Source organism: Patiria miniata, unplaced genomic scaffold (genome assembly GCF_015706575.1).
Source record: "Patiria miniata isolate m_02_andy unplaced genomic scaffold, ASM1570657v1 HiC_scaffold_20, whole genome shotgun sequence".
In the NCBI taxonomy this organism is placed as follows: domain Eukaryota; kingdom Metazoa; phylum Echinodermata; class Asteroidea; order Valvatida; family Asterinidae; genus Patiria; species Patiria miniata.
In genome coordinates, this window is record NW_024037059.1 from 18812559 (window position 1) to 18839091 (window position 26533).

Consider the following 26533-nt stretch of genomic DNA (forward strand, 5'->3'; position numbering starts at 1 on the left):
CTCTTCAATACCTTTACAAGATCACGAGATCGTCCCTTCTAATAATTAATTCACCTGTATACCGTTCGCTTGGCGCAATCTATAGCTCAGTATTATTATCAAGATCAGACTTATTATATGAGGCGTCTGTAAGTTGTGCACATTTATTGTCGTTTTTACATGTTTTTAAGTTACATGATTTACCAATACCATGTATTGTAAGACAAGACCTTAGCCTAGAAAGTGTTGTGATGTTCAAGTTGACCTTGACCTTGTTTTGTTTTCACCATTTCCCGAGAATGCATGAACGTGATTTTTATAGCCTAGACAACAGTTTGAGTTTCATACATAGGCCTAGTATGCCTAGGCTAGAAGGCGGGAGGGGGGGGGGGGGAAGGATGGAGATTCCAATTCTAGAACTAGAAAAGTATTTACTATAATACTAAATTGGAAATGTTTCTCACTCAGTGAGTCAGTCCCAGATTAATGTTTAATGTCATTTTTGGCAGTGAATGACCTTCATTGAGATGACATATCATATGAAGAAAAAAGTGGCGTCAGGTTGCAACATTTTTTTCCAAAATTATTAATTATTGTATGGTTTAATTGTTGTGTAGTTGGACGCTGACGTCATTTGTACTTTTGTTCCTCTGCCAACTTGCAAAAATGTTGAAAAAGAAATCAATCTGAAAATATTCTTGACTCTCCATTGACTTTGTACACAACCACTGAAGTGGCTTTATTTTTGTTCTGTTAATTTATTTTGCAGATATTCACCAGACTGAAACAATGAGGACCATACTGCTGTTCATCAGTGTATCCCTGGCTGTGTCAGCCGTGTATAGTTTAGACAATGGTTTGGCACGGACACCCCCTATGGGATGGAATCCATGGGTGAGATTCCGCTGTTCTGTGGACTGTGTTAATTACCCAGAAACTTGTATCAGGTACGGAAAACAAAACAATGTAGACTTTTAATATAGATCTGAGATTCCCATATATTTCGACAAAGGTCGAAGAAGTGAAAGCTCAAAGATTTTAAAATTAAATGTGGGGTAGATCATTTGTCATTTGTGCATTTTTTCGTTTGAAGCAACAAAAGTGCTCAAATCTGAAGATGAGTGCTCAACAACTAACCTGACGAAGTTTTAGCTCAGTGATTGCCGAATATTCAGAGAAAACAATATTCTAGGATCTCGATTTTCAATTCAAAAGTTGCAGAGTCATGCTTTGATTTATGCCTGAAATCAGTGTCTGGGACACGTTCTCATTCAACTGGTTGTAGCTACGCGATGTCACGCACTGAGCCGAATGTTTTTCAAGTACATATGTTGATAGCACTGCACAGTACCCAATATTTACCCATTACCACCAATGTCTGATGCAGGGAGGAGCTTTTCATGGAAATGGCTGACATCGTGGCCAGCGAAGGCTACAAAGATGCCGGCTACGAGTTCATCAACATGGACGACTGCTGGATGTCCAAGCAAAGGGATGCACAGGGCATTCTGCAGCCCGACCCTCAGAGGTTCCCCAGCGGCATCAAGGCACTGGCTGACTATGTAAGAATCCGTTTTTTCTCAACACATGTCAGCATTGATAGATGAGAAGAGGCTGAAGCCGAGTTTGTCTCTGCTTGTGCCTAGATTTCAATGTACGAGATGCAAGGGAAAGTTGATAGCTGCTCGTCATTTTGGTTGTTGGGTCTCAGTGATTCTTGTGATTGCTTTCAACAGGTCCATTCCAAAGGACTGAAGTTTGGCTTGTACCAAGACATGGGCACCGAGACCTGCGATGGCTACCCTGGCATCTGGGGTCACATTGAGACCGACGCCAAGACGTATGCTGAGTGGGGCGTGGACTATGTCAAGATGGACGGTTGCCACAACTTGGGCCCTACCTTGTTTGGAGAAGGTAATTCATAAACTTTGGTTGTTTTGAAAACTTTTGAAACATTTTGCTGGCTGTGTGACACCTCACTGTAATATCTGACAAGACAGAGTTTGGACACAAGTAAAATCACAAGTCATTCACAAGACAACTTACAACACGGATCACGAGCAACAGGTGATGAACAATGACAAATTAATATCTTGACTTAAGACTGGTGACTTGTAAACAATTTGTGATTGACTAATGATTGATGATATGAATGACGTGATTGACATAAGATTGATATGTGATTGACTTTTTCTTGACTTGTAATTGACATGTGATTGACTTAAGATTGACATGTGATTGACATATGATTGACAAGTGATAGACATGTGATTGACATGTGATTGACATGTGATTGACAAGTGTTAGACATGTGATTGACAAGTGATAGACGTGATTGACAAGTGATAGACATGTGATTGACAAGTGACAGACATGTGATTGACAAGTGACAGACATGTGATTGACAAGTGATAGACATGTGATTGACAAGTGATAGACATGTTATTGACATGTGATTGACATATGATTGACCTGCAATTGACTTAAGATTTACGTACGTGATTGACATGTGATTGACTAAAGATTGACATGTGATTGACAAGTGATTGACATGTAAATGACAAGTGATAGACATGTGATTGACAAGTGATAGACATGTGATTGACAAGTGATAGACATGTGATTGACAAGTGATAGACATGTGATTGACAAGTGATAGACATGTGATTGACATGTGATTGACATATGATTGACCTGCAATCGACTTAAGAATTACATACGTGATTGACATGTGATTGACTTAAGATTGACATGTGATTGACAAGTGATAGACATGTGATTGACAAGTGATAGACATGTGAATGACAAGTGATAGACATGTGATTGACAAGTGACAGACATGTGATTGACAAGTGACAGACATGTGATTGACAAGTGACAGACATGTGATTGACAAGTGACAGACATGTGATTGACATGTGATTGACTTGTGAGGATTGATTACAACTCTTGGGACTAGAAGGGGTAACATTTCAAATGCGACGGTGCTTCATGTTTACTCGATTAAATTAGTTTTTATGCAAAACACCTATATGTTGGTTATAACGTCTTCAGAATTTGAGATGGCTATCTTTGTTGCGATATTTTTGTTCAGGTTTTGTCAACATGACCCGTGCTCTGAACGAGACAAAGCGTCCAATTGTCTTTTCATGCGAGTGGGGTTTCGACATGAGACTACACAATGTAAGTTATTACATAAACCTGCAAATTTTTACTGAAAAAAAGGATTAAAAAAAAAAGAAGGATTTTTTCAAAAAAAGAGAGGATTTTTCCAGAAAAAGGATTTTTCCAGAAAAATAATTTTTCCAGAAAAAGGATTTTTCCAGTAAAAGGAGCAAGAGAACATTGTTAGTTTCAGTTTTAGTCAGTCTTGTCCAGAAAGTTTTTTTTTTTAAATTACATATTACAGTTTTTTAATTGCATATTTTTATTACCTCATTCCTCCAACATCTTTCAACATCTCCTGGTAGCGTTTGGAGGATCTTTGATTGCAAGGATTCGCCCTCCAAGTCTTCAGTTTTTTTAGTGCAGTGACTCTCTGTACAGTTACTTTAACACTTCACATCCCTTCACCTGAAACTGACCTGCAGGGTTTGAAATGGTTTTACATATTGCTCTGAATATTGACTTACCACTCAGAGAGTTAAACTGAGTCGTATGTACACTAATGTAGTCATTCATTTTAACACAGCCAAATTACACGGACATCGCACTGCACTGCAACAGCATGCGACAATACAACGACGTGCAAGATTCCTGGGACCAGGTTATCAACATTCTGAACTGGTACACTGGGGAACAAAAGGTCATGTCACAGGTTAACGGGCCCGGCAACTTCATTGATATGGACTTTGTAAGTAAAGCAAAAGAAAGATCCTGCTGCCTGAATTTGTCTGATCTAAACACTGCCTGAACCTTCCTGCTGTCTGAGCAGTCAATGTCAAGATATCAGTCCTGTTCCCTTCCATGCTTTTATACACAGCTACTCGACAACAATCAGATTGCATTTCTTGTAAAAAAATTGGACGAGTCAAATTCAATCGACAGACACAAACAAGTAGACACAGCCAGAGAGGGATTATTTTAATATCTTAGGCTGTTTCGGAATTATTAAGATTAGATCGCCTTTGTTCTTATTGCTGACACTTGAATGTTAATAACCATAAAATCATAACAGTGCCTTGTGATATTTTTTCATTCCAACAGATCGTAGTCGGAGACTTTGCACTGAGCTATGAGCAAGCCCAGTCGCAGTTCGCGCTCTGGTCCATCATGTCGTCGGCCCTCCTCATGTCCAGCGACCTGCGCAAGATGGATCCCAAGATGAAGGAGATTCTCCTGAACCGCGAGGTCATCGCCATCAATCAGGACAAACTGGGCAAGATGGGCCTCATGATTTACAGCGTAAGTCAAATCTGTCCCGAACCAATAATAGCCTCAGCCATGCATTTTGTTCGTTTCCAACAATAACACCACTCATAATCCAAAGAAGATTGTTCAAACCCTAACCTGTTCAAAATTTATCTCAGTGGATATCAGCCTTTGATCCCAAAACACAATCTTATCAAAAGCACTCTTTATTTCCAAAAATCTGCCAATTGACCGATCGTTGGAAATCACCTCATGAGGTGATTTTCCCTTTAAAGGCCTGGGCCCTTTTCATACCAGGATCTCGATATTGATCTGTGACTGAGCCCAGTGTAAAATTGTCTTGACCTGAGACTGGATGACTTTTGTTTGAATCGCTTCTCCGTTAATGCTGGTACCTATTTATACTCCTGGATGGGAGGGTGGCAACTTAGGGTGAAGTCTCTTGCTCAAGGACACAAAACATAAGCCAGTGACCTATCATCACTAAGAAAGTGAGGTTCTTCACTATAAAACAAATGCTATTCAAAACTTTCGAAAACTTCTCTAATGAGAGTAAACTGCCACTGTTGTTTGTCCCACACTATGCCATATCTGTCTGTTATGATGCAGGAAAACGAGCTTATTAATAACTTAATTTTTCTTTTCACAGAAATCCCCCTATGAGGTGTGGGCCAAAGAGCTGGACAACGACTGCTTTGCTGCGGTCATTCTCAGCAAGGCCTATGACATGCCGCACAACTTCACGGTAACCATGACGATGTTGGGATACCCCAGTCAGCCGTACGCGGTCCGTGACGTGATCAACCACAGAGATCTGGGGACTTTCGTGAAGGACGAGCCACTGAGCCTCACGGTCAACCCGAGCGGGGTCAGGATGCTTAAGGCGGTACCAAGCAAGAAGAAAGGTTTTAAAGTCTATTAGCGTTGTAATCACTAGTCAATTCACATTGTTTTTATGTCACAAGTCATTAGAATAGCTTGTGAGTTGACTTTGGACAGGAGGTCTTGTGATTGACTTGCGATTGACTTGCGATGACTTACTGTGACTTGCGACTGTTTTGATTACAACTGTGTTGCTCTAGCAGTTTACATCCATACCATTTTACACGGGGAGAGTTTTTTTCCATAGGCTTTATTCATGAGTCGGCCATATTAAATTGAAAGCGAGGTAACATCTTCATTTTTGGAACTTGCAAATAGAAATGAAAGTAATGAAATAAAGTTAATTACAAATTAATACCAGGCTGCTCTGATGAATATTTTTAAATTTGTGAGTAATTGTACGCTAACGAAGCCACATTTAAAAAAAAGTGAGGCTTGGAACACATAAATAGTCTGGCACCATCCGATTCAACAGTTAACAAGTTCTATTTATTCATATTTGATTTTGTCACTATGTTGCACAGCAATGTTGCACACGTGCGTGAACGAACAAATGCGCGATATGTTGCGCAATTTTTGAAATTAGCGCGATAAGTCGCACGATTTTGTCGCGTAAATGTAAAAGCGCTCATTGATTTGTGCGTGTATATAAATACGCTACCTTTATCACCCAATAAAAATTGCTTAAAATTCAGGAAAAACGATTATAAATGGTTACCTCGTGAATAAAGTCGATAACAGTGGCCACTGATATTTCTTATGCAGAAAGAGACATATAATGTATCTTTCAAGTTGTAATTATCTGACAAAACACATTTATGCATATTTTTTTTCAGCCATGTTTGTGTATTTTGCCTGATGAAATCATTTTCATATATGTGTATATATAAGCCTTCGTTGAACTTTAATTATACATAATTATGAACATCTTAAATGAAAGAAATACTCCGATAACAGAAGTACTAAACGAATAGATGTATTAGTAAAAAAAAATATGTGATATAGGTTATGTTAGCTTACGGATTTGTAATGGTTTTATCTATAGATGTAATTGTTTTGGTTTTTTTAATTACATTTACAGGCCATTTCAGAAGGAAGCTTTAGCTTTAAAATTGTCATTTTTGTTAAATTTTGTAGTTTTCTTTAGAGAAATGATGATGTTTACTTATAGATTAACATTTAAATTTAACAGAGACCAGAGGTCTTTCAGAGTTTTGTACTGTATTAAGATTTGTATTTCAATCATTTCTATAATTGATCTTTTCTTCAGTTTGTAAGCTATCGTCATTGTCTACAGCTTGTTTATATGCATTACCTGAGATAATGGATGGAAATTTTCAAACTTTAAGTAAATTCTGATGGAGATAAATTCACATTTTAAAGCTTGCTATTATGTTGCCAGTTAAACTAGCAATGCAAAAATTAAACTGAAATGAGAATTTAAATGAAATCCCTGCCGAGATGGCAGTGGACGGTTTAAAAAAAAAACATGTATGTAAAAATAACTTTTCTAACTCTTTAGTACCGATGTGCCATCAACACACGTTAAAGGGAATAAAGATGTGGAGAAACATCAATATTGGTTGTTCTTTATTACCAGTTTTGTCATGTACGTGTGTGATAGATTTTATATTGATGTCAAAACACTATTAATTGAAAGAATTACGAAAGTCTTTTCAAAACTTAAAAATGTTTTATTAAAAATATAAAAAACAGCATCTAATAATTATATGACCCAAGAACATCTCTGCGGCGTTATCACATGATACAACAAAAGCGGATCACGTGATCCAACACGTGGTCAGTCTTGATCGTTAACTACTCCACCCGCCGCGAATAATAAATGCTACACCGTCTCGTGGGAAGTGGGCGCACATGCAACTTTTGATAGGTTTGTATGATTGTAATTTTTAATATTAGGGCCTAGTAATTTACAAAAATTGGGCTGAGGAATATCCATCTGCAGAAAGCTGAGGCGAGATTTGCATCTTCCAAAACGGAAATCGTGAAACCGAAAATATAAGATAGTGGATATTTTGCCGGAGGTAATGACGGCAAACTAACGTTTACTAAAGGCTTGCCGGCGGCAATCCATATCAACAGAGGGCGCTGTACTCTTTAAGATAGGGCTGAATTATAAGATGTATTAAATTCCCACCAAAAGTTGTGTAGCACGTTTGGTGTAGTGGTTAAGCAAAAGCTCTAGTGAGCGGGATGACTCGAGTTCGATCCCAATCCCCGCTACATTTTTAAGGGTTTTTTTCCCATCCCCAAATAAATAAGAATATTCTTCTTTTATTATTCTAACATTGTTATGTCTCAAACATTTTATTGCAGAGTATTACACTTACAGTTTCTTTTTCAGATTTGTGGCTCTGGAGAATTTTTTTTTTAAAGGGAAATAAAGTCCGAAATTATAAAATGAATACGAGGTTACAACAATAATATTGGCATGGACCCAGACTAAAATTTGTCACCGGAAAATGTTTAAGTACAAAAAAACAGTAACTGCGCATTTTCAGCATGTTCAGTGCATATCCGGCAAACTAACGTTTACTAAAGGTTTGCCGTCTCCGGCAAAATGTCCACTGCCAAAATATAATTCATTTGGGAAAGATGCCCATATCTAGATACGTCTACGGTCTTGTAACCCTACAGCTCCGACGGACTAGTATAGACTGGTCTGAAAATTTCAAAGTGTTTTCTCAGCTAGCTCAGTAAATATTTTCCCTGTTAAATTGGACTTTTTAAGACATATTAATTATCACTTTCTGATGGCTGATAGGTCACTGAAGGGAAAAATTAGTGATGGCCAGATATGGGAATCTTTCTCTCGAGGTTCAGGCAATGTGATAAGCCTAAGAAGTGTGATTTATTTTGACTGATTAATTTAAAACCTTGTCAGTGCTTGTGTTTCTTATTTATTTGTTTTTATACACTATAAATAATAGGCCTTCAGTCATCGGATTGAAACAATTAGGACCATACTGCTGTTCATCAGTGTATCCCTGGTGAATAAATCTGAAAATATTCTTGACTCTCCATAGACTTTGTACACAACCGCTGAAGTGGCTTTATTTTTGTTCTGTTAATTTAGTTTGCAGATATTCACCAGACGGAAACAATGAGGACTATACTGCTGTTCATCAGTGTATCCCTGGCTGTGTCAGCTGTGTATAGTTTAGACAATGGTTTGGCACGGACACCTCCTATGGGATGGAATCCGTGGGTGAGATTCCGCTGTACTGTGGACTGCGTTAATGACCCAGAAAATTGTATCAGGTATGGAAAACAAAACAATGTAGAATTTTAATATAGATCTGAAATTCCCTGATTTTTGGACAAAGATCAAGGAAATCAAAGCTCGAAAATGTAGAAGTTAAAGGTAGGGTAGATCATTTGTCGTTTGTGCATTTTTTTGTTTGAAGCAACAAAAATGCTCAAATCGAAAGATGAGTGCTCAACAACTAATTTGATGAAGTTTTAGCTCAGTGATTGTTGAATATTTAGAGAAAACAATATTCTAAGATCTCGATTTTCAATTCAAAAGTTGCAGAGTCATGCTTTGATTTATGCCTGAAATCAGTGTCCGGGACACGTTCTCATTCAACTGGTTGTAGCTACACGATGTCACGCACTGAGCCGAATGTTTTCAAGTACAAATGTTGATTACAGCTAGTATCCAATATTTACCCATTACCACTAATGCAGGGAGGAGCTTTTCATGGAAATGGCTGACATCGTGGCAAGCGAAGGCTACAAAGATGCCGGCTACGAGTTCATCAACATGGACGACTGCTGGATGTCCAAGCAAAGGGATGCACAGGGCATTCTGCAGCCAGACCCTCAGAGGTTCCCCAGCGGCATCAAGGCACTGGCTGACTATGTAAGAACCCGTTTTTCCTCAACACATCTCAGCATTCATAGATGAAAAGAGGCTGAAGCTGAGTGTGTCTCTGCTTGTGCCTAGATTGCAATGTACGAGATGCCAGAGAAAGTTGATAGCTGCTCGTTTGGTTGTTGGGTCTCGGTGATTCTTTCAATCGCTTTCAACAGGTCCATTCCAAAGGACTGAAGTTTGGCTTGTACCAAGACATGGGCACCGAGACCTGCGATGGCTACCCTGGCATCTGGGGTCACATTGAGACCGACGCCAAGACGTATGCTGAGTGGGGCGTGGACTATGTCAAGATGGATGGCTGTCACAACTTGGGCCCTACCTTGTTTGGAGAAGGTAATAGATAAGCTTCGGTTGTTTTGAAAAAATTCTGAAACATTTTGCTGGCTGTCGGACACCTCACTGTAATACCTGACAAGACAGAGTTTGGACACAAGTAAAATCACAAGTCATTCATAAGACAACTCACAAGACTGATCACGAGTAACAGGTGACTTTAGACTGGTGACTTGTAAACAACTTGTGATTGACTTATGAATGACATGTGATTGACATAAGATTCACATGTGGTTGACATGATTTACATGTGACTGGCATATGACTGACTTATGCTTGACATGTGATTGACTTGTGATTGACATGTGTTTGACTTGTGATTGACTTACGATTGACATGATTGTCTTGTTACTGATATGATTGGCATGTGATTGACTTAAGATTGACATGTGGTTGACATATGATTTACATGTGATTGGCATAAGACTGACCTATGATTGACATGTGATAGACATGTGATTGACTCGTGAGCAACATGTTCAGTCAACTAAAACAAATTTATACAAAACATCTAAAGTTTGCATGCAAGTCAACTTCTTTATCTTGTCTGCAATGTGTTGGTTATGACGTCTTCCGAAATTGTAATGGCTATCTTTGTTTCGATATTTTGTTCAGGTTTTGTCAATATGACTCGTGCTCTGAACGAGACAAAGCGTCCAATTGTCTTTTCATGTGAGTGGGGTTTCGACATGAGAGCACACAATGTAAGTATATGTAATTACAAAAACCTGAAAAGTTTGACTGAAAATGGATTATTCAAAAAAAGGATTTTTCCAGAAAAAGGATTTGTACGGAAAAAAGATTTTTTTCTAGAAAAAGGAGCAACAGAACCTTGTAAATTTCAGTTTTAGTCAGTCTTGTCAACAAAGTTTTTATTAAATTACATATTACCTCATTCATTCAACATCTTTCAACATCTCTTGGTAGGGTTTGGAGGATCTTGAATGGCAAGGATTAACCCTCCAAGTCTTTTACACTTTTTTTATGCCCCGCGGCGAAGCCGAAGGGGCATACTGTTTCCGCCTTGTCCTTCCGTGGGTGGGTGTGTGGGTGGGTGTGTGGGTGGGTGTGTGTGTGTGTCCGGACAAATCTTGTCAGCGCGATAACTTGAGAAATACTTAACATATGAACTTCAAATTTGGTTTGTGTATTGCTCTTGGTAATCCTAAGAAGCCTTTTGCATTTGGGGCCGAAAGGTCAAGAGTCAAGGTCACAGTGGCTGAAACAATAGAAATTTTGTCAGCGCGATAACTTGAGAAATACTTTACATATGAACTTCAAATTTGGTTTGTGGATTGTCCTTGGCAATCCTAAGAAGCCTTTTGCATTTGGGGCCAAAAGGTCAAGGGTCAAGGTCACAGTGGCTAAAACAAAAGAAATTTTGTCAGCACGATAACTTGAGAAATACTTTACATATGAACTTCAAATTTGGTTTGTGAATTGTTCTTGGCAATCCTAGGAAGCCTATTGCATTTGGGGCCAAAAGGTCAAGGGTCAAGGTCACAGTGGCTAAAACAAAAGAAATTTTGTCAGCGTGATAACTTGAGATATACTTTACATATGAACTTCAAATTTGGTTTGTGGATTGTTCTTGGCAATCCTAGGAAGCCTATTGCATTTGGGGCCAAAAGGTCAAGGGTCAAGGTCACAGTGGCTAAAACAAAAGAAATTTTGTCAGCACGATAACTTGAGAAATACTTTACATGTGAACTTCAAATTTGGTTTGTGGATCGTTCTTGGTAATCCAAATAGGCCTATCGCATTGGGGGTCGAAAGGTCAAGGGTCAAGGTCACAGTGGCTAAAACAATAGAAATCTTGTATTTATCCTGAGATCATAGGGATTAGGGATTAATTCATATAAAACCTACAGAAGACACTAATGCTGTCAATGAACGTTCCATGTGACCAAGGTACATGTACATGTAAGTTGATGTTAAAAGAGTGGTGTTATGTCATAGGAACAGTCACGGTTGCGGGGCATTTGTGTTTGTAAACACACCTGACTTGTTTAGTGCAGTGACTGTCTGTGTGACACAATTACTTTAACACTCCACATCCCTTCACCTGAAACTTAGCTGCAGCGTTTGAAACGGTTTTACATATTGCTCTGAATATTGACTTCCCACTCAGAGAGTTAAACTGAGTCATATGTACTCTAATGTAGTCATTCATTTACACAGCCAAATTACACGGACATCGCACTGCACTGCAACAGCATGCGACAGTACAACGACGTGCAAGACTCCTGGGACCAGGTTATCAACATTCTGAACTGGTACACTTGGGAACAACAGGTCATGTCACAGGTTAACGGGCCCGGCAACTTCATTGATATGGACTTTGTAAGTAAAGCAAAAGAAAGATGCTGCCGCCTGAATTTGTCTCGTCTAAACGCTGCCTGAACCTTCCTGCTGTCTGAGCAGTCACAGTCAAGATATCAACCCTGTTCCTTTCCATGCCTTTTTAATACAGCTAGTCACCAACAATCAGATTACATTTCTTGTAAAAAATGTGACGAGTCAAATTCAGTCAACAGACACAAACAAGTAACAGGTTACAGGTATGGCTGGCTTCGCAGTCCCTTGCAGTCAAAGCATAGCTGTATCAAGTTACATAAACAGTCACAGCCAGTCAATCCTGCTTTGAGTAAACAGGGATTGGAGTTACGTAACCTTTAAAAACAGTCGCTTGATTAATTTCACTACTGGAGTGACTTTGTTGAATTTGCCAGCCAGAGAGGGATTGTTTTAATATCTTAGGCAGTTTCGGAATTATTAAGATTTTCATTTCATTTCATTTCATTTATTAATTTCACAGGTAAAAATTCAAGTACAGACAATAAGAACAGTAAAGAAAATAAAAACATGCACATACAGTTAGGAGAGAGAACAGAAAAGAGAGAAAAAAAGTAGCACCCCTGATGGATTTTAAAAAAGTAAACTAAATTACTATCGAGTTAATCTCCTGATGCCACAATTTAAGAAGAGACAATACAAAAGGACATTACAAATGGACATTATTAAAACATGGCTTACAGTATAAGAATATAGAACTATACAAGCAGTTAAAACTTTAAAAGCACAAATGGGCATTAAAAAATACAGATTCGGTAAAAGAGAGATTCGAGTGAATTATAATGCAAAAGGCACTATAAAATTGAGAAAAAAAAACCCAAGCAGCAAGGTATTTGAATGGGCAGGGCAACTAGAAATTTAAACTGTTTTGGTCAAGGGGACCTCCTGGCCAGGGACTAATAAATGATTTCTGAGAGAATTTGTAAAGGAGGATAAACTATGGATAATTGTATCTTTAATGCAGGCCGGTAGTTCATCCCATAATCTAGGGAATCTGTGAAAAAGAGAATGATGGGCAGCATTGGAACGAGCCCGATGATGGACAAATTTAACAGATTCGATATGTCTACAATTAATGGGAATTAGAGTGTCAGTGTTAACATCAAATTTATTATATAAACATTTAATAACAAACGTAATTGAAAGGAAATGAACCCTGTTGATTAAAAGAGGCAGACCCAGCTTGACACACCTGTCTGAATATTCAATTTCATTTACAGAATCAATTAAAACCCTTCTCGGCAGACCCAAACAAAAACGGGTGAATCGCCTCTGTACCTTCTCTAGCGTTTTTTGCTGAGTCGAAAGAACAGGGCACCAGACTGGAGCTGCGTATTCAAGTATGGGTCTGCTAATTGAGCGATAAAGTGAAGTCAGAATGTTAGGGTTTCTAGTTTTAACTACTCTACCAATAAATCCGTTGAGTCTAGTGGCTTTGGAAGTGACTTTATTAACATGTGTTTTCCAGCTTAAGTCCCTGGAGATAATAACACCCAAGTATTTGTAACTATCCACATTTTCCAAAGTGTTTTCAGCAAATTTAAACAGTGGTTTAGCAGGGTTTCTAGACCTGGTCACAGTCATCAATTTACACTTATTTGGGTTTAAAGTCATACAGTTTAGATTACACCAAGTGTTTATGTGCTGCAGGTCATCCTGGAGTGCCACTTCATCCTCTTGATTTTGAATGACTCTGTACAAGACAGTGTCATCTGCATACTGACGGAGATTAGATTGAATGCAAAATGGTAAATCAAAAGCAAAGATATTGAAAAGAATAGGTGCAAGAACAGCACCCTGTGGCACGCCAGAATGAACTGCAGCCCAGTCAGATGATGAACCCATAAACTGAACCCGTTGCAATCTGTTTGAAAGATAAGACTTAAACCAGTGCAACATTGAGCCACAAATACCGTATTTATGTAATTTATTCAAAAGAACTTTGTGACTCACACGATCAAAAGCTTTTGACCAATCAAGAAATATAGCATCAATGCGGGGCGGTTTTGAAACATCAAGAGCATTGGCCCAGCTATGATAAAGAGTTGTCAATTGAGTAACGCAAGATCTTTTAGGCAAGAAACCGTGTTGTGTAGGTGAGATTATCCCCCTCTATACATGTGATTAATGAGATGTTTACAGATAATCCTTTCAAGATTAGATTGCCTTTGTTCTTATATTGCTGACACTTGCATGTTAATAACCATAAAATCATAACAGTGCCTTGTGATATTCTTTCATTCCAACAGATCGTAGTCGGAGACTTTGCACTGAGCTTTGAGCAAGCCCAGTCGCAGTTCGCGCTCTGGTCCATCATGTCGTCGGCCCTCCTCATGTCCAGCGACCTGCGCAAGATGGATCCCAAGATGAAGGAGATTCTCCTGAACCGTGAGGTCATCGCCATCAATCAGGACAAACTGGGCAAGATGGGCCTCATGATTTACAGTGTAAGTCAAGTCTGTCCCAAACCAATAATAGCCTCAGCCATGCATTTTGTTCGTCTCCAATAATAACACCACTCCAAATCCAAAGAAGATTGCTCAAAACCTAACCTGTTGAAATTTCAGCTCAGTGGATATTACACTTTTTTTGAGAAAACAGTGGAAAACCATGCACAACCTTTGATCCCAAAACACAATTTCATCAGTAGCACTCTGTATTTCCAAAAATCAGTCAATTGGCTGATCGTTGGAAATCACCTCATGAGGCGATTTTCCCTTTAAAGGCCTGGGCCCTTTTCATACCAGGATTTTGATGTTTATCTTTGACTGAGCTCAGTGTAAAATTGTTTCGACCTGTGACTGAATGACTTTTGTTTGAATCGCTTCCAAGTTAATTCTGGAACCTAATTATACTCCTGGATGGGAGAGAGGCAGCTAAGGGTGAAGTATCTTGCTCAAGGACACAAAACATAAGCCAGTGACCTATTATCACTAAGAAGTGAGGTTCTTCACTATAGACCTATTACTAAGGAGTGAGGTTCTTCACTATAGACCTATTATCACTAAGAAGTGAGGTTCTTCACTATAGACCTATTATCACTAAGAAGTGAGGTTCTTCACTATAGACCTATTATCACTAAGAAGTGAGGTTCTTCACTATAGGACCTATTATCACAAAGAAGTGAGGTTCTTCACTATAGACCTATTATCACTAAGAAGTGAGGTTCTTCACTATAGACCTATTATCACTAAGAAGTGAGGTTCTTCACTGTAGACCTATTGTCACAAAGAAGTGAGGTTCTTCACTATAGGACCTATTATCACAAAGAAGTGAGGTTCTTCACTGTAGACCTATTATCACAAAGAAGTGAGGTTCTTCACTATAGACCTATTATCACAAAGAAGTGAGGTTCTTCACTATAGACCTATTATCACTAAAAAGTGAGGTTCTTCACTGTAGACCTATTATCACAAAGAAGTGAGGTTCTTCACTATAGACCTATTATCACAAAGAAGTGAGGTTCTTCACTATAGACCTATTATCACTAAGAAGTGAGGTTCTTCACTATAAAACAAATGCTATTCCAAAATTATGAAAACGTCTCTGAGAGCAAACTGCTACTGTTGTCTGTCCCACACTAGCGCCAGTTCTTTTTTTTTCACAGAAATCCCCCTATGAGGTATGGGCCAAAGAGCTGGACAACGACTGCTTTGCTGCGGTCATTTTTAGCAAGGCCACCGACATGCCGCACAACTTCACGGTAACCATGACGATGTTGGGATACCCCAAGCTGCCGTATGCGGTCCGTGACGTGATCAACCACAAAGATCTGGGGACTTTCGTGAAGGACAAGCCACTGAGCCTCAAAGTCAACCCGAGCGGGGTCAGGATGTTTAAGGCAGTACCAAGCAAGAAGAAAGGTTTTAAAGTCTATTAGCATTGTAATTTCTTCAGTCACTAGTTAACGATGTCACAGCTCATTAAAATAGCTTGTGAGTTGACTTGGGACTGGAGGACTTGTGATTGACTTGTGATTGACTTGTGATTGACTTGTGATTGACTTGTGATTGACTTGCGATTGACTTGCGATTGACTTGCAACCATAGAGCTATATTAAATTACTAGGGCGCTAACTCGATGTACAAAGTAAATGGGCGGATCCATGTTTGTGCACAAACCTATGGAAATTCGAAATTTTGTACGGCTTTTGTACGGCTATTTGCATATCTGCGTTTGTATTCCTTATCGGTGCGTCATGGAAGCCGATACGCCCAAACCCAAAACACATGATCAGCAAATGAGCGTTTCATTTTGCTCTATCCAAACAGTGCAACGTGTGCGCGACCCTCCGCTGCAGATGCTTTTCGCCGTGACGTTTTTGAAGCTGTCATGACGCTCTTAAGTTGTTTGCATATCTTCTTCTTGCGCGTTGCATTTAGAGTACACTTTTGTAATTCAATCCATCTATTTTGATTGTGTTCTACAAACACGCACATAAATTCAAAATGTCTGTGCCCAGAGCGGCTTCAAAGCGTCTCCGTGCGCAAGTATAAAGAGTTAGCGCTCTAGTAATTTAATGTAGCTCTATGCTTGCAAACTGTTTTGATTACAACTGTGTTGTTCTAGCGGATTACATCCATACCATTTTACATGGGAAGAGTTTTTTTCCATAGGCTTTATTCATGAGTCGGCCATATTAAATTGAAAGCGAGGTAACATTTTCATTTTTGGAACTTGCAAATAGAAACAAAAGTAATGGAATAAAGTTATTACAAATTAATACCAGGCTGCTCTGATGAATAATTTTAAATTTGTGAATAATTATATGCTAATGAAGCCACATTAAAAAAAAAAAATGAAAGTGGGGCTTGGAACACATAAATAGTCTGGCACCATCCGATTCAACAGTTTACAAGTCTTATTTACACATATTTGATTTTGTCACACGTTGCATGGCGATGTTGCACACGTGCAACAAATGCGCGATATGTTGCATGATTTTTGAAATTAGCGTGATAAGTCGCACGATTTTGTCGCGTAAATGTAAAAGCGCCCATTGATTTGTGCGTGTATATAAATACGCGACATTATCGCGCGATAAAAATCACTAAAAATTCAGGGGAAAAAAAACGATCATAAATCTCGTGAATAAAGTCGATAACAATGGCCACTGATATTTCTTATGCAGAAAGAGACATATAATGTATCTTTCAAGTACATTTGTAGTTGTTATAATCTGACATCACATTTGTGCATATTTTTTCAGCCATGTTTGTGTATTTTGCCTGATGAAATCATTTTCATATGTGTATTTATAAGCCTTTGTTGAACTTTAATTATACATAATTATATGAACATCTCAAATGAAAGGAATACTCCGATAACAGAAGTAAAACGAATAGATGTATTAGTAAAAAAAAATATGTGATATACGTTATGGTAGTTTACGGATTTGTAATGGTTTTATCTATAGATGTAAGGTTTTTTTGTCAATTACATTTACAGGCCAATTTAGAAGGAAGTTTTAGCGTTAAAATTGTCATTTTGTTAAATTTAAAGTTAACAGAGATCAGAAGTCTTTCAGAGTTTTGTATTGTATTAAGATTTGTATTTCAATCATTTCTATAATTGATCTTTTCTTCAGTTTGTAAGCTATCGTCATTGTATACAGCTTGTTAATGTATTACTTGAAATCATGATGGAAATTGTGAAACTCTAAATAAATGCTGATGGAGATAAATTCACATTTTAAAGCTTGCTATTATGTTGCCAGTTAAACTAGCAATGCAAAAATTAAACTGAAGTGAGAATTTAAATGAAATCCCTGCCGAGATGGCAGTGGACGGTTTTAAAAACCACAGATGTAAAAATAACTTTTCTAACTCTTTAGAACCGATGTGCCATCAACACACGTTAAAGGGAATAAAGATGTGGAGAAACATCAATATTGGTTGTTCTTTATTGCCGTTTTGTCATGTACGTGTGTGATAGATTCCATATTGATGTCAAAACACTATTAATTGAAAGAATTACGAAGGTTTTTTTTCAAAATTTAAAAATGTTTTATTAACAATATAAAAAACAGCATCTAATAATTATATGACCCAAAAACATCTCTGCGGCGTTATCACATGATACAACAAAAGCCGATCACGTGATCCAACACGTGGTCAGTCTTGATCTGGTTCCATGCAAAATGTTGACCTCCAAAAACAACCTGCAAAACTACTCCACCCGCCGCGAAATAGTTTAGTAGGCAACACCGTCTTTATCGATCGCAGTCAGAGTCTAGATCTATAATACATCATATGCCACACCGTCTCGTGGGAAGTGGGCGCACATGCAACTTTTGATAGGTTTGTATGATTGTAATTTTAAATATTAGGGCCTAGTATTAGTAACTTACAAAAATTGGGCTGAGGAATATGCATCTGCAGAAAGCTGAGGCGAGATTTGCATCTTCCAAAACGGAAATCGTGACTGAAAGTGAAAGTAAATGTTTGGGAAAGATGCCCATGGGCCCTATCTAGATCACTTGTCACTCTGTGCACAAACCCTACGGCTACGATTTAGACTGGTCTGAAATTTTCTGCACAGTGTTTTCTCAGCTAGCTCAGTAAATATTTTCCCTACTATAGTACTAAATTTGACTTTTTTTAAAGACATATTATCACTTTCTGATGGCTGATAGGTCACTGAAGGGGAAAAATTAGTGATGGCCAGATATTGGAATCTTTCCGGCTCGAGGTTCAGGCAATGTGACTGATAAGCCTGTGATTTATTTGAATTTTGACTGATTAATTTAAAACCTTGTGTTCTTATTTATTTGTTTTTATAAATATTAATAGGCCTACAGTCATTGGATTGAAACAATGAGGACCATACTTCTGCTTGTGAGTGTTTCCCTGGTGATGCCAGCTGTGTATAGTTTGGACAACGGTTTGGCACGGACCCCTCCTATGGGATGGAATCCGTGGGAGAGATTCCGCTGTAATGTGGACTGTGTTAACGACCCGGATAATTGCATCAGGTACAGAAAAGAAAAGCTTGTATAGTTTAATAAAAAATAATAGTGCCAGTACCGAAAAAGAAAACAAGGCTCTTGTTCAAGCTGGACGGGAATTTGTAGTTGACAATTTACGATTTTTCAAAAATGCTGGTAAACATTTCATCTAGCTTATATGTTTTAACATATTTTTCACTTGGAGTTTTAAAACTTCAGAGTACACTAGAACGATGGTGTCCAATGGTAACGGTGTTTGACCCATGTACTATGGTATGTGGGTTCAAATCCTGACAGGGACTGTGGTGCTTATGTCCTTGGGCAAGACACCTTACTACAATTGCCTCTCTCCACCCAGGAGTGTAAATGGGTACCTGTGAAGGTGGAGACCAGAATGCACTGATGTCAGCTGCAGAAAATTGGTCCCATGGCCTGTTGAACAGTGGTAATAATAATTGTAAAGTGCTTTGAGACTTCAGAAAGCACTATATAGGCCTAAGCACCAAACATATTTATTACCTTGAACAAGGCTGTTGACAATTTTGGTGGCCACCGTCATAGGGCTGCAGTGGTAGCTCAGTTGGTAGAGTATGGAAGTTTCATGTTCAAATCCTGCACCAGTTGATATTTTTTTGTCCGAACTAATATCTGTTAAACAGAGGTACTTGATTATTTTATTTCATTTTTTCAGGGAGGAGCTTTTCATCCAGATGGCCGACATTGTAGCAGTGGGGGGTTACAAGGATGCTGGTTATGAGTACATCAACTTGGACGATTGCTGGATGTCTAAGGAAAGGGATGCACAGGGGCTTTTGCAGGCTGACCCCCAGAGGTTCCCCAGTGGGATCAAGAACTTGGCAGATTATGTAAGAATCTGCATCAACAAGCTCCTTATGAGTAATTTTATTACTGGCAGCAATAACTCACATATCTTTGGGAAGTTCAATCGTTCGCTTCCATAGGTACATACGTTATTGCTGGCCATCATGGCCAACTTAGCCAAGTAATTTGGATGCGCTTTATGGTATTAGTTACTTTTAGGACCCCGCTGGTTTTTCGCTGTTGTTATGTTTATGGAAGCGGGCTGCTGCGCATGCGTCATTTGTCAACCAAATGGTTCTCAGACTTTACTTTCCTTTTAAAATAAATCCTTCAGAGACATGGATCAGAAAGAAAATGGCCTTCGCCAGAGCTGTTACTTGAGGTGAGTTCAAAAACACAGACGAGTCCTAAAAGTAACTTATACCCAGCATCTTGATTTTTAACAGGTCCATGCCAAAGGATTGAAGCTCGGTGTTTACCAGGACATGGGCACCGAGACCTGCGACGGCTACCCTGGCATCTGGGGTCACATTGAGACCGACGCCAAGACGTATGCTGAGTGGGGCGTGGACTATGTCAAGATGGATGGGTGTCACCGTCTGGGCCCTAAGTTGTTCCCCGAGGGTATAAGAAAAATATTTCCCTCTTAGTATGTTCATCAATTTATTACAAAATAAACTCTGAACATTTTACACTTTAAAACAAAATTTGATTGAGAGTGTTTTTTTGTTTTTTTGGCAGAGAAAAATCTAAGCGTCAACAACGTCAATTTTACTATTTAACGTACTTAAACTCGTCCATCAAATACAACATGCAATTTGAACATTGGAAAAGTTATACTCTTTTATTACTGGTTTTTGTCAACCAAAATAATTGTATATATATGTCTTTTTTTTTTCTAGGGTACAAAAACATGACTCTGGCTCTCAACGCCACCGGGCGTCCATTTGTCTTTTCGTGTGAGTGGGGAGTTTATCAACCAAATGTGAGTAGTTAATCGTTTTTTTTTAAGATTTCTGGTTTTAGAATATAACACCCACTTGTGAAAGATCTTTAAGCCTTTAATATTTCTTGATATCTCGTACATGTACGACTTTGGCACTGAAAGAAATTGGATCTTTTGAAGCTCATGCATGTGTGCAGTAATTCATTTTTTTAATTCTTGTACCCAGCCAAATTACACTGACATTGCTGCCCATTGCAACACCATGAGGAATTACATAGACATCCAAGACTCGTGGGAGCAAATGCTCCAAGTGTTGGATTGGTACGTCTCCAAACAAGATGAGTTCTACTTGGTCAACGGGCCCGGCTCATTCATTGACATGGATTTTGTACGTAATGAGAAATAGGTCTCTCTCAAATGACGTCATTTCCTACAGACCAGCCATGTGCATCGGCATTTTGAGCGTCAACTTGCATAACGTGCATCGGCATCGTATTTTGAACACATTTCGAGCAACAAGCCAGCGTGTTTGAAACATTTTCAACACTGCGCATGCATGCTTGATTGCGTAAAATATGCGGTTGCAGTTCTCCTACAGAGATAACCGTCTTTGAGAGAGACCTGTATTAGCTTGGACTTTTCTTTCACTTTCTCATCCAAACAGATTCTGAGGTTGATGTTTCAATTGTGGTTATGAATAACACTAGGAAAGTCAAAGTACAAAAATTCTATATTTAGATCGCAGGATAGTTTTGAAGAATCATTGTTCCTTTTTTTCCCCCTAATTTTTTTACTTGATGGTAAAATGTTTTGCCATATTTCTTATCTATTTTCAAAAAGTCATTTACCACAAGTGATTTGCTCTCTCCAATGAGTTCTTTTTATAATTCTTAACCGTGTAAACTTAAAAAGAATTGTTGATACCATGACACCGACTCTAAATAGTTTTACAATGCATTCAATGATCAGTTTGAATTTGTCTTGTAGTTGATGAAAAGTTACGTATTTAATCTTGTAGTTGATGAATAATTTGGCATTTTTCATCTCGTAGTTGGTAGTCGGAGACTTCCAACTGAGCTTCGCCCAGGCGCAGGCTCAAATGGCGCTGTGGTCCATCATGTCGTCGCAACTGATCATGTCAAGCGACCTGCGCAAGATGGATCCCCAGATGAAAGAGATTCTCCTGAACCATGAAGTCATCGCTGTCAATCAGGACAAACTGGGCAAACTTGGCAAGAGGTTTTACAATGTAAGAGCAAATAAGATTGGGTTTCATTCGATAGTAGAATATCCAAATTTCATATGGAATTTCTCTGCGTGTGCAATCACTACAGATTCTGCTTAAAAGTTGGTGTCAAGGAGCTATAATCTTCAAATTCTCTCCTAAACTTCTTCGGAAATGTTCCAAAGATTTATTCAAATATCTGAGAATCAGCTCCAAATAAAGTTGTATAACACTGAATTTTTTTTCTTATAACAGAAAATTACAGCCATGTAATGGTCTGTGAGAAGCCTTAGTTTATGATGGAATGCATAGAACCCTACTCTTTTCGTACTTGATACATTTTATTGAGAAATGCATCATTGAGAAATTGAGATATTGAGAAATGCATTATTTCTCAGTAAGACTATTATCAAGTTTCATTTTCAATAACGTTAGTAAGTGAAACTGTTGTCTTGGATGCGCCTGGATTATTTACCTATGGCCAGCACTAATACATGTGGCTGAATCCATTTTCTGTAGATCGGGGCGGAGTGACGTCGGTTTTCATCGGTTAGTGATAATGTGTTGCCAATCAGCATTCCAGACTCAAGAACCATTGAGTTTGAAGAACTTAGGTTCTGGGAGCTGTAGATAAGCATATGTAAAAAAATCTGCACCCACCTATCCGCCCCATTTACAAGTACCCCCTCACCGGCAAAGAAAGTACAGTTGGGGGTGACCGACCGACGCCATCTTGCCTGACTACAATATTTTGCTGCGAAGCGCGGCCACTGCGTGTACATAGTGGAAATCCCCTGGTTTATGTGAGTCACACACAAGGAACGGTGCGAAATGTATGTGTCCCGCCCATGGGACGTCATTGCTAGGTAAAAGGGCACCCTCTTTTGTTGGCGCACAGAGCCCATAGATGCTTGTGTTACTCAGCAGTAGCCAAGTATTTCGGTTTGCAGAACAATTTTGATGCAAGCAAAAGGCATAATTCTCATGAGGGATTTTTCCCGCTTCCAATTTTTTTTCTCCAGAAAAACCAGTTTCAGGCGTGGACCAAGGAGCTAGACCAGGGATGCTACGCTGCCGTCATTCTGAGACGGGCCCGAAACATGCCTATGAACTTCACGACCACCATGGAGTACTTGGGCTTCGGCAGCAACACCACCTACACTGTGCGCGATCTGTTCCTGCACAAGGACCTGGGAGTGTTTGGTCCAACGGACCCCTTGTCTGTCTCAGTCAACCCCGGTGGGGTGGTCATGATAAAGGCCACACCAAAACCAATCAAGAAATTTGTCCGAGTTTATTAACCCTTACCCCTCCATGATCCTTTAAAATCCATCGTGTGAGTTGGAAGATTTCGTAGGATTGAGCCAATAGGTACTGTTAGATTGGCAAGATGGATCTTAACCCTTTCATTGCCTCTTTGCTTATTGACTTGGCTCTCCCCAGAACAATATTGTTTGCTCAGTCATGCGGAAATCACTACAGGATGAAAAATAGACCACAAGTTAAAAACTCACTTTTTCAACCCAGATTTTCACTGCCAAGGAGTGATTAAAATCAAACTTGTTGTGTGTAACGTCTGTTCCTTGAACTTCACTCTTTTATGTGTTGTAAAAAACAAGGCCATAGCAGCAAATATAAGAATGTTATGCCTGTTTGTTGACTTGGCCGCAGTTATCAAACTGCAAGCCATTTCACCACATGACCAAATGGCACTCCATACCTCAAATTGTGCGTGGATACTTCTGAAGCACTTTTCTTATAACATTTTTGCAATGGTAAAACAGTGAATAAACTGCACCATCAGAATGATCTGAAAACACTCTTACAGCTAGTATATGGTTGATGTATGGGCAGCAAAACATACCAGCATGCCATATTTCTGAAAAGCAGTGAATAAATCTGTGTTGAGGGTGTTCTGTGTGTGGTTTCCTGCTCGACTTAAGTCACCTCTGGTAAGCAGCATGGGGGTAGTTCCTTGTTGACAAAAGTCGCCCATTGTAAGGGAAGGGTTACAAGTGGAAGATCAGAGCATGTGCAGTACACCTAAATCGTAATGACATCAACGTTTGCTTACAGCGCTTTCATATGACAGCAGTGTTGGGACGAGAGCCACCAATTTCCCATCAGAATGCTTAAATCTAAACAAAGCGTGACGTTAGGATGATTCAGGCCTATTCGTTTCTTGTATTTTGGGTTGATTTTGAAGGATTTTGGAAAAAGGCAAAGGCGTAATGATAAAAAGCTACTCACTTATATATGCAAAACCTTGTGAAAAATACCTCTGTTCAGTTATTAACAAAAAGTAGTAAATATAGCTTATTTTTGTATGTTGGTTGTGGGATTAATTGATCGATTGACTAATGTATATCAAAATCAATGAAAATTTTGTAATTTTAAATATTAGGCACATGGTGAGATCAGGTGAATTTAACAAGATTTTGTGAATTTAATTTGTAGTATAAAATTTACTAAATAAGTGTGCTTTGCTGTGAAGTTCTTTGTGAGGGAAACATTTTAGGAAAACAATTCCATACAATGACATCACTCATTTTTATCAGCCATCAGAAAGCGATAACATGTTTAAAAAAGGCTAATTTAGCAGGAAAAATATTGAAGCATTTACTGAGAAAACACTTGGAATTTTTCTGACCAGTCTCATAGGGTTTGTGCACAGGGTGACAAGTGATGGCCAGGTATGGAGTTCTTTCCAAAATGTATAAAATTTATTACAAACCATATGGTGTTATTTTTTTCTTTTGCTTGCTCAAAGTGCAGATAATATGCATAATTTATTCAAATTTGCAATTTGGTTTGCAAGTAACTGTCCTTACGGTAGCCATTAATTAAATGGCCATAAACCCAAAGAAACCAAAGAAAAACTGCTTGAGTTATATAATATACGTTATGTAATATATTTTGTACTTAACCATTCCATTCTAGGTAATTGAAAGTTTTATTTTCCAGAAGTCTTTCAAAGAATATTTTGTGCTGTTTCTATATTTTGTTTCACTACTTTTTATTTAATATAAACATTCTTTTCATGTTTGTAGATTGGGAAGTAGGACATATTTTTGCTATTATACAATAGCTTTATTTTATTTTTTTGAAATATTCTAGATTCTACTTTAGTTTTTGTGTTATAAAGCCTCTTTTTGCCTTTAAAAAAAAAGTCTTTCAAAAAAGTCTTTCCATGGTTCCATTCAAAACTTAATCGCTAGTCTTGTGTTAAAATGTTATTGCTCAATATGCTCAAGTTCAATATGAAATTGGGATATGATTCCTTTTTCAAATGTATTTTTACATCCAATTGTGATATTAAGAGTACTAGACGTTTATAAGAAAAGATTTGTGGCCGTTGAGAAAATATTTTATAGAAACTCTGTGTGTGTTGATTTTTTTTTTTTTTAGATTTGCCTACAAATCATATGAGCTTGATATTTTTGTACATGTACTTGTTGGTTATACTAATGACATACTTTGTTTAAAATGAGTGACCCTCAAGTTTGTAAAAGTTAGTTTTGTAAAAAGTGACTTTTGTAACTCATTTGTATTTATCAATAAACCTTCAAGGGAAAAGTTTTGTTTAATTTGTAATATTTTGATTTATTGAATTTTCAATAATTAAAGATGTATTCCCGTGCTATTTTCGAGTTTCACCTCTTATAAATAGATTTTTTTTTTTCAATTGCTATATTTCCTAACATAATTCAATTTTGAATGAGACATTGAAAAAAAAATCCACTGACATTTAGTTAATTGTGTTCTTTCTCCACAAAATTGGAACAATTGGCTGCCAGACAATTCGACTTTTGCACGGCTGGGTTATTTGTGCAGAAAGTGAAAGCCCTTTTCGCGCAATAAAGGAGTTTCTTTTCGTTAAAACAAATCTAACAAATGCTTGCAAAATTCGTTTGGAGAAAAAAAAAACATTTTTTTTAGAGCATGGGATATACATGTTATATTAGTTTTTAAAAAATCTCACAGCAAAAACATTTTTCTTTCAGTTTTCTGAAATTCAAATCAACAAAATTCCAGCATGAGGAATTTAAAAAGGGAGTTATTTTTTTTCAATTTCTAAGTGATGTCAAAAGAGAAGGAATCATTTATAAACGAAATTAATTCATTAAAATAAGCAAGATACTAATTCTAGGCTGAAAATGAAACTGATGAGTTGATCCCTTACTCAAGAGCGATTCACGTGATCGCTCACGGGATCGTGCTTCTCACGAGTTAATGAACATTCATATGATTGGGGTAAAAAAGAGGGCTCGGCCAAGTTTAGCCAATAGGAGTGCACGTAAAATATAACATTCAGAAGAGGGCGCACTGCACAACAAAGCGAAGAGAAAATCGTCTGCATTACTGGTAAAGCATTCAGTATCAATGTTTTGTTGATCTGTGTCGAATCGTTTGAAAAGTGAGTATGCCTACATTTTTTCCGGTCATTCGAAATTTTAAGCTAATCAAGGCTAGCCAAATCATGGTCTTACAAACTGAGAAATAAAAAAAATCAATATTTTTTTCTTAGTTGGCCCATGGAGCTATAAACACTGGCCCTTTCATTTTCCCAAAATTCCTGGAACTGAATAATTTACACCTGTGAATGAACATGACGGGGATCTTAAAAACTGAGACTGAGAGTTTTCCTCAGTACATTGTTTTCTCATATATTTCAGTTGCCATGGTCAGTGGTTGCACTGACAAAAAAATAGTATAATTACGTGTGTGAGTTTGTTTCTGCATTCAACATGTTCAACAGGGGAATAGAGGACA

General features: G+C 38.1%; 3 protein-coding genes across 5 annotated transcripts; all 3 read left to right on the forward strand.

The window, feature by feature from the left end:
• The first annotated feature begins 26 nt into the window (after nucleotides 1–26).
• LOC119727734 (alpha-N-acetylgalactosaminidase-like) lies at nucleotides 27–5565 on the forward strand. 2 transcript variants are annotated; one of them, XM_038199768.1, is made up of 8 exons: nucleotides 27–128; nucleotides 749–926; nucleotides 1367–1541; nucleotides 1716–1893; nucleotides 3074–3162; nucleotides 3671–3832; nucleotides 4186–4383; nucleotides 5000–5272. In XM_038199768.1, the coding sequence occupies exons 2-8, from the start codon at nucleotides 769–771 to the stop codon at nucleotides 5270–5272; spliced, it is 1233 nt and encodes a 410-aa protein (XP_038055696.1). In that variant the 5' UTR covers nucleotides 27–128; nucleotides 749–768. The 2 variants fall into 2 exon arrangements, with proteins under 2 accessions (XP_038055696.1, XP_038055697.1); XM_038199769.1 differs by lacking the exon at nucleotides 27–128 and having other exon boundaries at nucleotides 769–926; nucleotides 5000–5565.
• A 1453-nt stretch (nucleotides 5566–7018) lies between these two features.
• LOC119727733 (alpha-N-acetylgalactosaminidase-like) lies at nucleotides 7019–15853 on the forward strand. The gene is made up of 8 exons (XM_038199767.1): nucleotides 7019–7123; nucleotides 8337–8514; nucleotides 8944–9118; nucleotides 9289–9466; nucleotides 10082–10170; nucleotides 11648–11809; nucleotides 14071–14268; nucleotides 15429–15853. The coding sequence occupies exons 1-8, from the start codon at nucleotides 7108–7110 to the stop codon at nucleotides 15699–15701; spliced, it is 1269 nt and encodes a 422-aa protein (XP_038055695.1). The 5' UTR covers nucleotides 7019–7107; the 3' UTR covers nucleotides 15702–15853.
• Nucleotides 15854–17982: 2129 nt separating this feature from the next.
• Nucleotides 17983–25406, forward strand: LOC119727735 (alpha-N-acetylgalactosaminidase-like). Of its 2 annotated transcripts, none has more exons than XM_038199770.1 (8): nucleotides 17983–18120; nucleotides 18613–18794; nucleotides 19459–19633; nucleotides 20036–20213; nucleotides 20492–20574; nucleotides 20762–20923; nucleotides 21587–21784; nucleotides 22783–25406. In XM_038199770.1, exons 2-8 carry the CDS (start codon nucleotides 18637–18639, stop codon nucleotides 23059–23061), a joined length of 1233 nt encoding a protein of 410 aa, XP_038055698.1. In that variant the 5' UTR covers nucleotides 17983–18120; nucleotides 18613–18636; the 3' UTR covers nucleotides 23062–25406. The 2 variants fall into 2 exon arrangements, with proteins under 2 accessions (XP_038055698.1, XP_038055699.1); XM_038199771.1 differs by lacking the exon at nucleotides 17983–18120 and adding an exon at nucleotides 18358–18380.
• Nucleotides 25407–26533: the final 1127 nt, after the last annotated feature.

What these genes read in the sequence shown, in the direction of transcription:
- LOC119727734 (XM_038199768.1), top strand. Translation starts at nt 769, where the DNA reads ATGAGGACCATACTGCTGTTCATCAGTGTATCCCTGGCTGTGTCAGCC. An exon ending in TACCCAGAAACTTGTATCAG is followed by an intron (nt 927 to 1,366) that starts GTACGGAAAACA and finishes TGTCTGATGCAG; the next exon opens with GGAGGAGCTTTTCATGGAAA. An exon ending in CCCTACCTTGTTTGGAGAAG is followed by an intron (nt 1,894 to 3,073) that starts GTAATTCATAAA and finishes ATTTTTGTTCAG; the next exon opens with GTTTTGTCAACATGACCCGT.
- LOC119727733 (XM_038199767.1), top strand. An exon ending in GACCCAGAAAATTGTATCAG is followed by an intron (nt 8,515 to 8,943) that starts GTATGGAAAACA and finishes CCACTAATGCAG; the next exon opens with GGAGGAGCTTTTCATGGAAA. An exon ending in TCGACATGAGAGCACACAAT is followed by an intron (nt 10,171 to 11,647) that starts GTAAGTATATGT and finishes TCATTTACACAG; the next exon opens with CCAAATTACACGGACATCGC.
- LOC119727735 (XM_038199770.1), top strand. Translation starts at nt 18,637, where the DNA reads ATGAGGACCATACTTCTGCTTGTGAGTGTTTCCCTGGTGATGCCAGCT. An exon ending in TCAAGAACTTGGCAGATTAT is followed by an intron (nt 19,634 to 20,035) that starts GTAAGAATCTGC and finishes GATTTTTAACAG; the next exon opens with GTCCATGCCAAAGGATTGAA. An exon ending in GGGGAGTTTATCAACCAAAT is followed by an intron (nt 20,575 to 20,761) that starts GTGAGTAGTTAA and finishes TCTTGTACCCAG; the next exon opens with CCAAATTACACTGACATTGC.